The sequence below is a fragment of the Cheilinus undulatus genome, linkage group 23, assembly GCF_018320785.1.
Source record: "Cheilinus undulatus linkage group 23, ASM1832078v1, whole genome shotgun sequence".
In the NCBI taxonomy this organism is placed as follows: domain Eukaryota; kingdom Metazoa; phylum Chordata; class Actinopteri; order Labriformes; family Labridae; genus Cheilinus; species Cheilinus undulatus.
Genome location: NC_054887.1, coordinates 16,070,052 through 16,087,788, shown reverse-complemented (window position 1 = coordinate 16,087,788; position 17,737 = coordinate 16,070,052). Strand labels below are relative to the sequence as shown.

At 39.7% G+C, this 17,737-nt stretch overlaps 1 protein-coding gene across 1 annotated transcript in view; it reads left to right on the top strand.

Moving 5' to 3' along the window:
* Nucleotides 1–1,723: 1,723 nt before the first annotated feature.
* rerg (RAS-like, estrogen-regulated, growth inhibitor) overlaps nt 1,724–17,737 on the top strand; it is a 56,448-nt gene continuing 40,434 nt past the window's right edge. The window contains exons 1-2 of the mRNA XM_041781387.1: nt 1,724–1,973; nt 13,465–13,618. Of these exons, the coding sequence (XP_041637321.1) occupies nt 13,558–13,618 (61 nt within the window). The 5' untranslated portion in view covers nt 1,724–1,973; nt 13,465–13,557. The remainder of the gene's footprint in view (nt 1,974–13,464; nt 13,619–17,737) is intronic.

Here is a 17,737-nt window from a genome sequence, read left to right as displayed (position 1 = left end):
TACTGCAGTGATACTCAACGCAGGGCTCTTGAGCCACATGTGGCTCTTTGGTGATGATTTGTGGCTCTTTTAAGTCTTAATTTGACACATTATTACCCTGGAAAACCTCAAGGAAACTTTGACCTCAGAAATTATCCATTCCAAGTCACTGTAATCAGTTTGTTTCCCACACTTATACAGTAGGCTTAAATTGTCAAACTTAATTGTCAACCTTTATTTTTTGTCTGTATTTTTCCATTGCCCTTATTTGCAATTTTGCTACTTTTATTCAATTTTTACTGCTTTTTAGCCCATTTCTTTTTGTCACTTTTCAACCAATTTTGCCACTTTTATCCACTTTTCCCCCATTTAAGCTGTCTTTTGCATTTAAATATCACTTTTGCCACTCTATACTGCTTTGTGCCCAATTTTCCCTTCTTTTTGCTGATTTTGCCTTTTTTTAGTCACTTTTTACTCATTTTTTGCCACATTTTTGCCTCTTTTTGACAATTTTTGCCACCTGTTACTCATTTTTTCATCACTTCTCACCCATTTTTGCCACTTTCTGCCCTTTTTTTTGCCACTTTTCTCCCAGTGTTTGCCATTTTTCGCCTATTTTGTCTCTTTTCACCAATTTTGGCTGCTTTTTTACCACTTTTGCCACCTTTAACTTATTTTTACTGCCGCTTTAACCCATTCTTGCCACTTTTCACCTCAGATTGTGGCTCAGATGTAATTTTCAACAATTTGGCTCTTTGGCTGAGCAGGGTTGAGTAACACTGCTCTACTGGATTGAGGTCTGGGCTTTGACTCCACAACATTCACCTTGTTGTCTTTAAACCATTTCTGTGTTTTGCTTATGCTTTGGGTCATTGTCTTGTGGGAAAATAAATTGTGTGTGTGATTAGCCACATTTTTGGAAAGTTGAGCTCAATTTCACTATCCACACCCAGATTACTACCACACCTGTTAAATCAAGAAACCCTGTCTGACAAGTGAAGTAAGCTAAAAATCTCTAAAAACAACACATCCTGCCACTATCTAAAGAAATTCAATCAGTCTGGACAGGGTTACAAAGCCGTTTTTGAAGTGGTAAGGCCCAGTGAACCATGGTGAGAGTCATTATCCACAGAAGGGGAAAACTTCCAACAGTGGAGTACCTTCCCATGAGTGGCCAGCCAACCAAAATTACTCTAAGAGCACATCGATGACTCATCCAGGAAGTCAGAAGAACCCAGAACAACATCTGGTCTCAACAAAAGGACTGAGAAAAAACTGCATCCAGCTAAAAAGTTATCACAAATGCTTGTTTGTAGTTGTTGCCACTAAGGGTGGCATAACCTGTTATTAGATTTAGAGGGGAATTAATTTATTACCTAAGGCTAGGTAGGTGTGAACGGCTCTTCTTTCTTGATAAATTAAGATAATTTAAAAAATGCATTTTGGCCAATAAAGGTGAAACCCACAGGAGTTTAACAAAATAACTAGTTAAAAGTAGGTTTATGATTGATCAACATGGTAAACTGGCTTCATTCTGAAATCTTTTCTCAGATTAATTTTGTTTGATTAGATCAAATGTGATGTGAATACTGTGGGATTTCCCCCCTCTGCAGCATTGATTGTTATCACCCCTGGTTGCCACCAGAGGTCGCCGTCTCCCTCCAGCGTCAACATGCAGCGGCATGCAGCAGTAGCAGCAGCCCGGTCATAAGCAGCAGAGTGTCGACAACTCCAGCAGCTCCGCTCCGTGTATTTCCACTGACCTCCTGTTTCAGGGACTCATTCATCCAGCGGAGAGCTGCAGTGTCCGCACAGAGGCTTCCCATCCAGCCGTCTGTCCATCCAGCTGAAAGCTCCATCCAGAGGCACGCTGCGACACCTGGGAAGGTCACACGGATCATTTTTGTTAGGAGGACCTGGCAACTTTTTAAAGATTTTCTCCATCCATCAGCGTTGCATCACCGGGAGATTCTCACTACATTCAGCGGCTGCTGGTGAGTCTTAGTGCCGGTGTTCAAGGTGTTCGTTTCCTCTGAGGAAGTACAGTAGGGAAGTAAAATCATGAAACATGTGGTCAGGATAGGAAGGTTTTATTTTTATCCGGATAATAGGGCTGGGCAATATGGATCAAATATTATTTGTTGATTTTTCTTAGCTAAATGTCAATATAAGATATAGATCTTCATATGTCTTTGTAAAAATATACCAAATATAGTCACAATATCAGCGTTGGAAACTTTGAGATGATTCTAATACAAATCAAACCATATGAATATACATTTGATTCAAGGCGAGAAACAGAAGTACTACATTTTGTTTTCAAGTATCAAAAATTGAGGAAACTCCTACATAGCCTGTTGTCTAAGTTGTCCAAAAGCATTGTCAACATTTCTGTACATCAAGGTTGACAAAATGTTCTATACTTTAAGCAGAATATACTTCAAAATGATAAAAAAAAAATCATTATTTCAATGATTTATGGTATCAAAAGTAGAATTATTTTCCATTCTTGCCTGATATACATCTCAAGTTGGTCAGCATTGATTGAATTGCTATTGTTGTATTTTGCACATCATAATGCACCATGCATTTTCAATGAGACAGGTCCAGTCTAGTGCCTCTACCCGTTTTCCATGAAGCCATGCTGTTGTAACTAAAAAAGACCTCATCTGGATGAAAGCACACGTTACTCCAAAACCTGTATGTACCCCTGAGTATTAATGCTGCAATCACAGATGTGGAGGTAACCCATGCCATAGGCACTAATACACCCCCACATGATAACAAATACTGACTTTTAAACTTTGCTTTGATATCTGTCTAAATTGAATTTTTGTTTTTCACATAGAAACCGTTATTTTCAAAATAAATTGAAACAAAAAAATGCACAAATATAACTGGCAGCCCTTGTACCAAATTTTTCAAGTGGAACCAACATATTTATGCAATTTAAACAGTGACAAGAGGAGTGTGCCTGCATTTTTTGATATAAAAAAAGACTTTACCAATACTTTGTGGCTTTCCTCGATTTTTATCAGTATTAAAAATGTAATTAATAACATAATTGCTTCCTAATTAAGTGGACGATAGATCTCCATCTAGCTTCAATATTTCAAAGAGATTATCTTGTGATCAATAATCATATTTCATTCAAGAACATTCTTGTTATACATTTGACCATTTTACTGTCAGTGGGTTAGTCAAGCAGCATGCTTTGACTTTCCATGGAGTGATTAAGCGATTACCTAGAAACCCCCATGGATAGATACATTTATGACAATGCATAATGAATACAATAAAATGTGTTTCAAAGCAATCAATCCATAGTAGCATGAATATGAAAATGAGGGTGCAACAAGCTTTATGCTATAAAGGAGGTGGCTGAGGTGGAGGAGGTTAAGCTTTGCCAGCAGCAGTGTGGTGCATTAGCATTAATGCAAGCAGGGATTAGTGACAATTATGTTATATTTAAATGAACTGCTGTGTTGAGAGAAAGCGCTGTGATTGGCTGTGGGAGGTGGGATCAGCAGGGCCATCAGCTGATCACAGCTGGGTGTATGACTACCATGTTCTGCATGAACTAATGCTAGCTTTATTACGGCTAGTGGTTCTTTCAGTATAAAATCTTTTTCTTAACATTAGGCCGCACATCTGTTTTTTTCCCAGAATCATTATCAACTAAATATATAACGAAAAAGGTTTTATTGTTAAACCTTGTATCTTATTTGAATATACAGTACTGTGCAGAACTTTTTGGCATTATTGGGCCAAAAATTTAGGCTGAAGTTAGATGTAAATGTGGTGAGTAAGCCACCTAAGGGCACCATCGGGTGGGAAAGAGGATTGACACAACCCCCTGTCATGCTCTGGATGTCCTTGCATATTACCAGGGACATTGGAAGATAATCTGTTGAAAAAATAACATGGATATGGTGAGTAAACATGACCTAGGGCACTATCTGAGCGAGTTGTAGGGTCTCCACACGCCCCTAGTCGTGCTGTATATGTCCCAATACATGGGACTGAAAGCTGCATGTGGTCTGTTGGTTAATAGGTGTGAAAAGGCCTGGACGAAAGAAATGCCATTGAGCTTTAGGCTGCCGAGTGACACACGTGTGTCGACATGACTCAAGCTTGACTCAGCCCCCCATCTCCAGCCCTCTCTCTCTCTCTCTCCAGAGATGAAGCCTTCATGCTCTAGATGCCTAAAAGTTGTATATTCATAGAGCTCAAAATTTATGATGTTGCCCAGCCCTGCTATGTTGTATTGGGTTGATGTGGAAAATGTCTACTTGATCTCACTTCAAGCTGTGTCTCATTTGGTGATACTTAAAGTGTACCTGAGCAAATGATTTTAATCAGACAATTACATCCTTGAAGTTCAGTTGTGTTACATTCTTGTTTTCTAAAATGTTGCATTTTAAAATCAGGCTAATCCTTGCACTCAGTAAATTTAGAGTTAAATTGTAATAAACAGATTTTCTAGAGAGAGATTTTCTTGTACTTTGCTGCATTATCTGCATCGTCCTTCCCCTGTTAGTTGTGAGGATGTAATTGGCATTCATGTGCAGCTTCCAGTGTTATGTAATGGCCTGCATCTCAATGGGATTTAGGATCTGTCAGCATGTCCTGCACTGCTGCTTGCCAAACCAAGGTCTAGGGTAAACCCACGGTCCTGAAGGAGCTTGTGAGAGTGACCTATAAAGAGACTTGAAAAGAAAACAGACTTTATCTGTGTACTAGTTAAAGAACCTCCCAGCCATCATGCATACATGACGGCGCATTTCGATCAACTAAATCATCTACAGAGATCTCAAATTGAGGGCAGTTGAACAGAATCCTATGAATATCTCCCAAGATTCTTGCCATTTAGATTAACGTATGATTATGAATCAGAATTACAGAATTCACCTTATTAGTACTTTTGGAAGCAGTCTTTCTTGATTAGAAGTGCTCGATTGATATCTTGAACGCACCTTGTGTTGTTTTGTACCATTGCCATTAGAGGACAGTAATCCTTTTATATGTTTGAAACCAATTTTCCATGATAACGAGTACATTTTAGTAATGAAACATTTTTTTCATAAAGACTTATTTGTCTCATCATTGTTGGAGTAGAATGGACTAACTGATAGGTGGATTGGTCAGCATCAGTAGTATTACAGGTGTTGGTCCTCACTGTTTGACTGAGCTGAAAGGCAAAGCTTTTGGTTCTTGAAATCTCATCCTTGTTGGATTTTCCACAGTCAACTGTAAGTGATAGCATTAGAAAGTGGAAGAGTTTAGGAACAACAGCAACTCAACCACAAAGCAGAAGAACTGAACTTCCACTGGCATTGATGCAAACTAAAAAGAATGTGCGGCAGGACCTTCATGAAATGGTTTCCATGGCCGAGCAGCTTTGTGCAAGCCTCATATCACCAAGTAGAATGCCAGCATTGGATGGAGATGTGTAAATCCCACCGACACTGGACTGTGGAGCAGTGGAAACATGTTCTGTGGTGTGATGAATCACGCTTCTCTGTTTGGCAGTCAGATGGTTGAGTCTGGGATAACTGTGAAGTTGCAATGGCAACAGTTTGGGGAAGGCCCTTTTCTATTCCAACATGACTGTGACCCAGCGCACAAAGCAAGGACTATAAAGACATGGTTTGATGAGTTTGGTCTGGAAGAACTTGACAAAGCCCTCGCCTTAACCTTGTCAAGCACCCTTGGGAAGAACTGGAACGGAGATTGCGAGCCAGGCCTTCTAGTCCAACATCAGTGGGGCCTCATAAATGCTCTACAGAATAAATGGGCACCAATTCTCTCAAAAACGCTCCAAAATCTTGTGAAGAGCCTTGGATTTGAGAGTCCACTTGCCCCTTGAATAAGAGTTACAAGGGGTAGTGGTGAAATTTTCTACCTTGATATTAGATTGCTGTCATAATTTTCATGTATACCCAGTGTTTTTGCAAGGCATTCTGGGTGATTTACATAGCACTTCGCCCTACCCCTAATCCAACAAGAATTGGGACAGCCTAACCCTAGAGGTCAAAAAGCAGGAATAATGGAATAACACCATTAATAATCTTTTTTGCTTATTGAGTTTAAGCTCGTGCCTTTAATGACAACTTAAACAGGACTTTTAAAGCTTCACTGTTAGGTGACTAAAAATACGCTCCTCTGTATGACTAGGGCACTGTATCATTCTTCCCCCTACTGGTTTCACTGGTTTCCCTCAAAGGCAGAGCACCAGTCCACTGTATGTATTTTGATGACAGGCCTGTGGTTTGCAGTCTTTCTATAGCCTGTGGTGCAGCAGGTCTCCTCCCTCGGTTTGGAGCTCAAAAGTCTGTAATCTCCTTTAACCACAGCACCACCACCCAGATTCATTTCTCAGGTTTAAAATGACACAAAAAGCAGCTGGGCACACAGAGGAGAAATATATATACATGTGCTCAGTGACAGTTTGGAAGGAGTCCCTGTAGAGCAGAGGCGTGTGAGGGAAAATAGCTCAATTGTGGTAATACAGAGAGGGCACAGGGTTCATTACTTAGCTCATTGGACCATTGATCTAATCTATATTGCTGTCTCATATATTTTATGTATGTTTAATCATGTAATTCAATATGAACTAGAGCTAATGCCTGGCAGTTACAAGCCTACATGATGTGTACAGCTGACGGACAGTGAAAGTACAGTGGTGGGTCAAGAAGCAGGGCTGAGATGGTTTTTGTGGTGGTGTGATTAGCAGAATTCTTAATTCTTTAAAGTGTTACTATTAGAAAACTTTAAGTGAATGGGTGTCAAATAGATGCATAAATAACTAGAAAAGCTCTCGGAGAACGCAGACCTCTGCCATTAGCCCTATCTCCCAGTAGTAAAGAATCCTTAAAAAAATTCTTGCATCCAGATGGTGATCCGGATCATTCCCAAAATCTAATTAGTTCTTCCATATGCCATTTCTGACATTTCCTGAAAATTTCATCAAAATCTGTGCTTAACTTGTTGAGTTATGTAGCTAACAAACAAACAAACAAACTAGTAAACTAATAAACAAACCCTGCCGATCACATAACCTCCTTGGCGGAGGTAAATATCAATTAAATAGAGACGTATGTGTTTACATGCTTATCTAAATTAAAACAAACAGGGCTTTTTTGTAAAAGGCAATGCTTTAAAAGAGTTACAGCCCCTAAAAAGCTCTAAGTCCTAATGTGCATTAATGCCAAATTTGTCAGAAATTGCATCCTTGAATTTTAGGTTTAAGCTAAAGGTGTCGCTGTAACAGTGCAAAGTTGGCTGCTGAATCTAGCTATCATTAATAGAGCTAGCACCACCAGCCTTCAATCCTCTTTGCAGTTTAACGTCCACATTCCTGTGCTAAATATGTTTACCTTTAGTTATATACAAGTATAACCTGGCAGAGCCTGTGGACAACTTTATCACTATTCTCAATATCAAAACAGAGCTAAACTGTGCTATTCCTATGAGATGCTAATGATACTTTCTGTTCAGCCTTGTTTACACTCGATTAAAGAGCAAGTGGCTTCCAGTGGCGGGCAGTTGGTTACAGTTTAGACATAACATTTGACTGATTGTGGGCCTTAACTGAACTGATCAAAAATATTATTTAGGTCTGAGTTCCTGTGAACTGGTATTTAGCGGTCTTTGACTGTTTTCACAGGCTGATGTCCAGCAGATAAAAATTTCAACAGCCAAAATATCCGACTGAAAACTATGCCAATTACCAAATAAGTAAATAGTGAATAAATATGTATTATAGGATGTGTAACTTAGAAGACAGGTTGCAAGAATCCTTTAATATAAACTCAAAGTAATTTTGCTACAATCTACATCCCGTGCATTGCTGGGGTTATTTATCTACGTCAGGCAGCACATGGCTAATGCAGATGATGACCAGTCATGTGATCAATAAGAATGATGTCAAACAAAGCTTATCTATGGGGGACTTTGGAGCTACTGAAAACTATGCAGGGAAATTTTTCCCAGGATACTCTTGAAAAAAAGATTTTTAATCTCAATGAGGTTTTCCTGGTTAAACAAAGGGGAAATAAACTCAGTGGTACACAAGGACAAGGAAGGCCCTGGGACGAGCAGAGAGTTGTAGTGGACTTTGATGAGTGGGTAAATTTACCTATGACCAATTGTTAGAGAAAACTGATCTGTATTCAACACAGAACCATGCTATGTAGAAAGGCATGGACCATTTGAGGCTGATGGCGAGAGTACCATCTCACTTCCTCAAAGCTAGGTGTTCATACCCGGGGCGTCCTGTCTAATCAGCAGCAGCAATGTTGGGAGAACCATTAATGAGAGGAGGACTGTAACGAATTATCCATAGTAGACGCTTTTGTTGTTCTTTGGGACTATTTTAAAGAAACAACGATGGTTGGTTACAGTCGAGATCATCAGTTTATGAGGGCTAACTGGGGACAATCTACAATAGGACTGAATTTTCTGGTTTAAGGTGGTGTCTAGTTAATGGAGCATTGGTTAGTTAGTTGTTTGGACAAGTCATTGGTGTTTTCAGTGGAGGATGTTATCTGACTTTTATAAGTTGCTAAATTATGGCAGCAGCTCATGTGCTAATGGGCTAACTTCGAGCTAATGGTGCTAATGTGAACCTAAGTGCTGTTGTTGTCTGTGCATTTAACGGCGTATATTGTGCAACTGACTGAATGTGTCTAAGGAAAAGCTCACTATTGAACAGTGTTGGACTTTGTTTAGTCAACTTACACAAAGCCAAATAAAAGAATGACTTCCACAGTCATTTCCCATGTCCAGTCTTGATTTCTATGTTTTATTGCTGTTAAATGCAGGTTATTGGTCACATGGCTATCTAAAGCAAATGTCCAGCAGTTGTTCTAAATGGCCAGAATTTTGGCTGGAGACTAAATAGTCAAACGATAACTTTAATTTGGTTTCACCAACTGGTAATTCTGGTGCCGACTGCCTAGGGTCCAGATTAAACCGTTTTGCTGAACAGGTGTTTGAAACAAGCTAATTTTGTATTTTCCTAAGTAGACTGTAAATCCGTGTTCCAGCTCTCCTTTCAAGCTTACAAGATCGATATCTACTTGTTTGTGATTTAAAAAGTAGTTATGTGCTGCTTGAAGACACAACAAGTCTAGGCCTTTTCACTTTCAGTGGAGCTATGCCTGATTTCAGTGTAAGCTTGGCTGAATACAGAGGGTGTGTCCATCTCTATATTGGATGCAGCTCAGATAGAGGCGATCATAATCATCTTTTCAGACCATGCAAAGGTAGCGAACAGGTATGCTGTTGTTGATCAAAATACTGGACTGCCCTTTGAAATGTTGAATGTTGATGGCTCAGTGGGTGTTTTTAACTCCCCATATCTCCTGTAGAAACATGCCCAGAGAATCGGCTTTCCCTAAAACTGTTGTGACTGTATAAATGGCACCCCTGTACTGTGGTACAATGTATAAACAGTCACAATGTACTGATTCCCTCCTGTCCCCTATGTTCTAGCATTATTAAACTCTCATTAGAACATCTTACATTCTGTTCTCAGATAGAAAGTTCCAGATAACAACAGCACTAGCCTGTCTGAGGCTTTTTATTCCGTAAATCCCTTACATGACTGAGGCATGTGGCTGTGAGAGAGGGAGTCATGGTGGTGGGTGGAGTGGGTGGAGACCATAAATGGCAAAATGTGAAGAGTAATGACCACGTCAGTAGGGAAACACTGCTGTGTTCCTCTCTTGCTGGTGTTTCCCTTCTGCTGCGTGGGAGAGAAGAGCAACACTGCAGTGGTGTGTGCCTGCTGACAGTAGCATGGCAGGGAAATAGAGAGTCTGTTGAGATAAAATGGAGCTGTACAAGCTGTTACTATTTCATTCATAATTTGTTTAAATTTTCATCTACATTTATGAAAGTTGACCAAAGATGTTCCATGAAAACACTGCATTTTCTGTACACTTAAGGGTTTTTCAGCTGTACTGTATATTTCTGTTAAAATCAGTGGAGGTTGGTTCATGATTCTCCAGGGGATCACAGTTTTTCACAGATGGACCACCATGGTTTGGAAAGTGCTGTTAACAGACTTACCAAATTAGCATGGTAATTTTAATGTAGGACACATAAACCCCAAACCCAAGAAGGTGGGGTGCTGTGTAAAAAAATAAAACCAGAATGCAATGATCTGCAAAGCTTATAAACCCATATTTTATTTGCAATAGAAAATAAACAACATACTTGATATTGAAACATCTACCGTACATAATATAATCATCAGATTTAGAGAATCTGTGCATAAGACACAATACTGAAGCTCAAAATTGGATGCTTGTGATCTTTAGGCCCTCAAATGGCACTGCATTAGAAACAGGCATGATTCTGTCCTGGAAATCACTGCATGGGCTCAGGAACACATCCTGCAATAATTGTTTTGTCAACACAGTTGGCTGTCCAATTCACAAATGCAAGCTAAATTTGTATCATGCAAAGAAGAAGCCATATGTGAACATGATCTATGAAAGCGGCTGTCTTCTCTGGGGTAAAGTTCATTTAATATAATCAGTTGTTTTTATTGGTTTTTTGAAAACATCAAGATGAGGAACAGAACAGATTCCCTACAACATCAAACGATATTCCAACCACCCCCCTCCCCGAAGACTGGCCGACAAAAGGATAAAGATACATACATTTAAAGAAAAGAAAAAGAACGTGAAAAATGAAAATAATGAAAATAATTACAATAAAATAGTATGAAACAAAACAGGGCAATACATAAGGCAGTAATTACATAAAATTTCCATTGAAGGCAGCAAAAGGCACTAAATTATTTCCCTTTAGTGTATACATTATCATAGTAGTCCAGGAATGACTGCCATAATTTGTAAAATTCCTCCACCAACTCATGAGTTGTATATCTAATCTTTTCCAGCTTCAAGTGGGCCATAACATCATTGACCCATGGACTATACAAAGGTGGCAGGTTGGACTTCCAGTTAAACAAGATGAGGCGTCTTGCAATTAGAGATGAGAATGTTAAAGCGCGGGATTGAGCTCGTGAAAGACCCAGATCTGGCTGAGCCACACCAAATATTGCCAACTGTGGCTCCAGTCATAAGGTTTTCTTACACACACTGACTTGAACTGATTAGATTTTTGAGGTCAGACGTGTTTCTAATCATGTTTTTTTTTTTTTTTTTTTTTAAGGTACACCAGACAATTAATTTTAACATCAGAGCAGACAGGGCCCCACGCCCCCCTGAGACTGTTGTTCTGCAAACTTTTCATAATTTCTTTCAGGACCATGAAAAACAGGGGTACAGGAGAAACTACACAACACCAAGTTTTCATTGCTGCTCACTCACTGAATCTCTGAGAAATTAAACAGTAGGGAGGTCAGTATTGTTCGTTAATACGACATGCTAACATGCTAGCTAGCCCAAAGAGCTGCATCTGGGCCTTAACTAGCAGAATGCAAGCCATGGGAAAGGATGTAAAAACTCAGAATAAAGCATTTTGCTGCATCCAAAAAGTGAATTATCCTGGTGTTCATTGATGTTTTAATGCCTTTGAGGACTTGTGTGATGTTAAGACTTGAGAAAGAAGAAACTTTAAAGATTCTGGCTAACTGAGTTGAAGCTGTGGCCTTCATAGCATGGTGCACAATGATTCACCTTAGATGGAAAAGAATATCAAGTCTCAGGAGTGCACCTCCAAACTAAACTGGCACGATGGAACGAAATGTCACTTTAATAGGAATGACCACATTATCGCAGCATCATGCTCTGTTTTGACAGCCCTGTCTGGTTTGTGGATTAAAGTCCACATTAATAATATTTAAAGACGCTGACTGTTTCCTTGCTGAGAGAGACACAGTGATGGATGGTTGACCTCCACACCAAGCGGCACACAGCAACACCATATATGGTCGTGTGTGCGTTGGTATAAAAGGAAAAGGTTAGTTTAAACTCTGAATTCGTGCTGGTGCTGCAGTGGATGAAGAAGGAAGGAGCTGGAAGTTTGCCACTTCATAACTTCAACCAGTCTGAAGCTGGCTAACGTGTTTTTGGCACTGCCACATACAAACACATTTTTTAGCTTTTATTTATCCAGAGTGAGCGTACTAAAAGTCTGCTTTTAGTTTTCTCACATTTTTCTTGCTCTTTTTCATTTCAGTCCCTTACAGAAAGATGAGTTAAGAAGTTTCAAGCGCTGTTTGAGAAACTACCTCTGATGACTGATCATTACTTAAACATGGTGGATATATTTAAGCAGGATATGTGATTGTATAAGTACTTTTTAAAACATTTTCTGCAAAAACTAGATTTGAATCGTCTTCCAAAGAGGATTGATGGTGGTGGTGCCAGCACTGCTAATGCTAGCAACTCTGGCTATCTGCAAATCACATCATTTACCTGCCAATGCTGTGATCCCATGTTATTTTTAAGCTAGTCTCTTAAATGCAACTTCATTTTTATGTCAATACTAATTTTGTGATCATTTAAAACGTTGTTATTTTTTGTCTTTTTTAAATTTCTATGATTTTTGGTTGAAATTACCTCTTGTGGCCTACCTACTGTACTTCTGGCCCACACTTTGGGAAGCACCGTTATAGACCAAAGTTAGTTAAACCACAGTGTCCCTATGAGATTCTGTTGATTTTATCTGTTCATTCTTGCTTACATCGGATTAAGAAGCATTGTGAAAGGCTGACAGTAGTCAATAAAAACAGCTGACTACCAGTAGCTGGTGGTTGGTTGCAGTCAAGACAGAGCATTTGACAGGTTTATGGGCCTGAACTGATAGAAAATATGAACTAAAGTTGAACCAACTGTCAATTCTGGTGCGGATTACCTAGAGATTTGACTTAAATCATTTAACCTGCTATTCACATGCACTGTAAACATAGACAAGAAAGAATATCTCTTAATTTTCAAATGTAAATATGTTCATAAAAAAGGGAAATGTATTTCTTGTAGATTTAGAATAACAGATATGACTGTAAGAAGTCTGAGGTTTCATGTTTGTTGTGTGATGTTGAGCTCCCTTGTTTTCTTAAAAATATCAGGATTCTTTCACAGTTTCTGCAGCTACATTTGTGACTTCATGACCATCCAGTAACAAACAGACCTCACAATCAGGCTGCTGCTAGCTGTGCATAAATTTAATGAAATCAAAAGCCTTGGCCTTGTGCGTTTGTTGTTTTATTATCACAGTAGCTATTGCAACTAATTGGAAATGAACCATTCGAGAGCAAGTGTGTCGCTTACTACTTCCAAAGAAGTGGAAGGCAGCGACACATTTAGATTTCAATTATATTCAACAACAGTTGCTTCAGAGCAGAGGCTTTGGGTCATTGTTGAGACGACTTCACACAGCTGGATGTTTTCTCATTAAACTGATCTGTGCTCTGCTGTTTTATCTGGTAGCAGTTCTGTTTTACTTTCAAATGTTTTTTAGAAAATCGAGTTACACATAAACTGGATGTACCCCTTTCCTCAGACGCTGCTTCCTCCTGTGTGGACGAGAGGATGGATGGCTGACCTTGGAGCTTGCTGATTGGTTCCCTGATCCTTCCTGGTTGCAGCTGCTGTCATGGCCAAAAGCCCGGAGGTGAAGCTGGCTGTCTTTGGAAGAGCAGGAGTGGGCAAGTCAGGTAAACCAGACTGTTATGTTTGTCTTTACATTCCTCTCTTAATTTGATGCTTGAAAAATATTCTAAAATTGCTTGAAATATCATAAATGGGATCATTTGCAGTTAGACACAGGCAGATTTACAGGATTTGTCCTTTATTGTGGTGCAGAATGATCTAAAATTCACTACCATCATGTATGTTGTTGCTGCTTTCTAATGTTTTTCTCCACCAGCCTGTCAGTAGTTTTGTACTCTCCATAATTTCTTCCCTTACTCGGTTTGTTTTCCTAGTCAACGCTACAGTACGAGGTTGTTTTTGGTCTGGCTTAAATACCGTCACTCTCACAGATAAGTCAGTAGCAGACATCATCATTTGGTTTCTTTTAAAAGCTGCAGCCGCTCAGCCTCAACTGGCGCACTTTATACTTTTTTTTTTACAGTAGCTAACACAATAACATGTACCATATGTTTCCTGCTGACTGCAAATCAAGAAAGATTCCTTCTCAGTAGCAATCAGCTGTATGAAAACATGCTTTGGGATCTCTTCAGTGCGGAAGGATGACATTAAAATGCCTAAGGAGGTCAGCTCAAGTACTACGCTGTAAAGTGGGATGGCTGAGGAGTTCATAAGCTTTGGTTGAGGAGTGTGGTTGTAAAACATGGTGGTGAGGCTGATGATGTCTGACATGCATGCCTGAACTCTTGTTTGGGAAATACAGACAACAAGCATACATTTAGCCTCCCAGTGCCCTCCTTAAGTAGTGTATAAGTAGATGCTGCAATCACAGCACTGAGTCTGTGTGGAATTTACTCCATTCTTGCAGGAAAATGAATCTTCTTCAAAGCCTTCCAGGGCCGGCTGCCGAGAAGCATCCCCACAGCATGATGCTGGCACCACACTGTTTGGTGTTCATAGTAGTCATGGGTGTCTGTGGTCTCTCTCACTCGTCTCCTTCTTACACAGTCACTCAGGTTGTGAGGATGGCCTGATCTAGGAAGATTTACACATGTGCTATATTCCTTTAATTTCTTGATGATGGATTTAACTGAACTTTGGGGAAGTTCAGTGCCTTGGAATTTTTTTGTATCGGTCCCCTGACTTGCTGACCTTGCAAAGTAGATGGATTGGCCCATTTCTTTGTTTCTCACTGGCGAATCCATCTTGCAGAGCTCCCATCTGAACAGTTTGGGCACAGTTAGAAAGTGACAGGGCAGGACCCCATGTACGTGGGCGAGTTCAAATCCGGCCTGTGACCCTTTGCCGCCCTTTGTCTCCCCCTACTCTCGTCCTTTTTTTCAAAGCCTCTGCCTTTTCCCAAACTCTGTCTATGGAAGGTTTTCCAGATGGATGTTTGAAATAATCCATCTGGCGTGTCAGATTACTGACTTGCAATTTTCAATAACCTTTTTCGAGTTGCTTGGAGTGTTCTTTTCTCTTCATGGTGTAATGGTTGCCAGGAATACTGCTCTCAGCAAAGATAGTAAGGATACGAGGTCTCTCTCCTGCTCAGTCTCCGCGCTTGAAAACATCGCCATGTATGCATAAAAAACACACATATTGAAGTAACCAACAAATCATCTAGGCCTACTATCAGTTTCATCGTGATAAGTATTGCCATTGACTTTTGTCAACAATGTTAACAAATTATTTCTCCCCCATAGTTGCCATGTCTTATGCCATGCTGCTTCTGTGTCAGCATTGTCAGATAACATTGAGCTTTTTTTGTGATGTCACAAAAGATGAGGGATGGAGGGTACCTTCCACACACTTATAGATAATTTTGATGTATTCATACAATACGACAGCCATGTGAAAAACAGATAAACACAGTCTTGAGTCAAGAAATAATGTAAAAAAAAAATTCTACTAATTCATCAATTTCTTTTGTGGTTTTAGTGACGAACATGTCGTAGTTTACTGTAATCCTCCTTATACCCCCTGTTCACATGGAAATAACTTTCACACGCTGACATCTGATTCATCGAGCTCTGTAGTGTCCTACTTCTCCTCTCTCAGCTGTTTGCCTCCTTTTGCTCTCTCAAATGCATCAAAACAGACTGAAAACACAAGAGAGAGGGACAATGGGCATTGTTTTCACATCTGAAGCTACATGCAGCCTCGGTGATCCCTTCAACAATAAACCGCTCTCATCAAAACATGGGCCTGTAGTCGCATCAAGCTCACAGGTGCTTATTACAACCACAATTCCAAAAAAGTTGGGACACTGTGTATAATGTAAATAAAAACAGAATGCAATGATTTGCAAATCTCATAAACCCATATTTTATTCTCAAACAAACTTAACATATCAGATATTGAAACTGCAAAATTTTACCATTTCTAAAAACTATTAGCTCATTTTGAATTTGACGGAAGCAACACATCCTACTTTAAAAAAATAATCAAGTAAATAAATAAAAACATTGCGTGACTCGAGTCCACACCTCTGTTGTCATTTAAATCATCGTATATATAGTGTATTATTTGTCATTGCTGTCTGTCATCACACACTGAATAGTTGTGGAATAGATCTAAGCTGAGCTTTTGAATGTGTGCTTTAAAGGACAAATCTGTAAATCATCAGCTGACGTGTTTTTCCTTTTCTATCCCTCAAGGAGCTGAATCAAACTACTTCAAATATGGTTATGGGAGTATTTTCTCATTTTCCCCCCTTAAGCTTATCTAATGGGATCAACTCATCGCATTTGTTCGTACAACTTATGTGTGTTTTACTGGGCCAAGCTGGGGTAGAGCAATTGAAATAATTTATCTTGTTTCCTAACCCCAGTTCCCCTCCTCAGAGCCCATAAACCAAAGGCTGCAGAGTGCAAGTGGAGCCACACTTGAGGAACTATACTCTGTTTTTATTGGGCTGGATGGCTCTGCTGGAGTCCAGGTCAGAGCGTCATGAAGTCTACAACGATGCCAAGGCACTCAGCAGGTCGTCTCTTTAAAAACACATTTTTCCATCCAGCAGGGTTACAAACAGCTTCTGGACGTAAATAATCAAATAAACACTAATCACACAAAACCACCAAAGCCAAGACAAAATACTGGTGAAGGAAGAGTAGTGGGGAATGGAGCCTTCCTAACACTAGATGGTTTATGTTTTTGTCACACTAAATGACTTATTTGGGGACTAAGAAATGTTCCTGATTTTGTTGCTGCTGTCGAATCAAGAAATAACATAATAAAACCTGCCTGACAAAGTGAAAAACAACATATCATGGCACCATCTAAAGAAATTCAAGATCAGATGACATCTAATAGAGAGGGTTACAAACACATTTCTAAGGCTTTTGGACTCCACCAAACCACAGTGTGAACCATTATCCACAAATGGAAAAAACTTGGAACAGCGGTGAATCTTCCAAGGAGTGGTTGACTTCCCAAAATTCAGTCAGGAACTCTCCTGTCATACATTTAACTATTTTATTACAAAATGGATTGGAGAGAGCTCTGCTCTAAAGATGCTCTCTGGGTTTGTCAAGCAGGATGCTTTCCAGGGAGTGCATAGCTAGAAACACCCATATCAATGGATACACTCTACTGAGTACAATAAAATTAGTTCAAAGGCAATTAATCCATAGTAGCACCAATCTTAATACAAGGGGGCAACAACCTTTATGCTAAAAAGGAGGAGGCTGGGTTGGAAGAGGTTTAGTTGCCAGCAGCAGCAGCAGCAGCAGCAGAGTGGTGCATCAGCATTGATGCAAGCAGAGATTGGTGAGAAGGACATCATATTTACTTTTGTAAGAGAGTTGTGATTGGCTGTGGGAGCTGGGAGGCGATAATTTGGATCAGCGGGCCATCAGCTGATCATGGCTGGCCATATGACTAACGTGTCCTCCATGAATTAAAGACTGAAATGTGCATGATTCCCATTTTAAGAGCGCAAATATGATCTTTTCATTATTTGGGCCACAGAGCACAATTTTTCTTTCCTTTCCAAACTGGCAGATAATGATCATGATTGGCGGATAGGCTAACAGGAAGTTGTCTTTTACTTCCAGTGTCAAAATGAAGGACTGGTAGCGACATTACTGAATAAATGCTGGGTTTTGCGTCTGGAAGGGATATAAATGCCAGGAGCCATCAATAGATCGACAATGAGGTATGCTTTCGATCACTCATGGTTC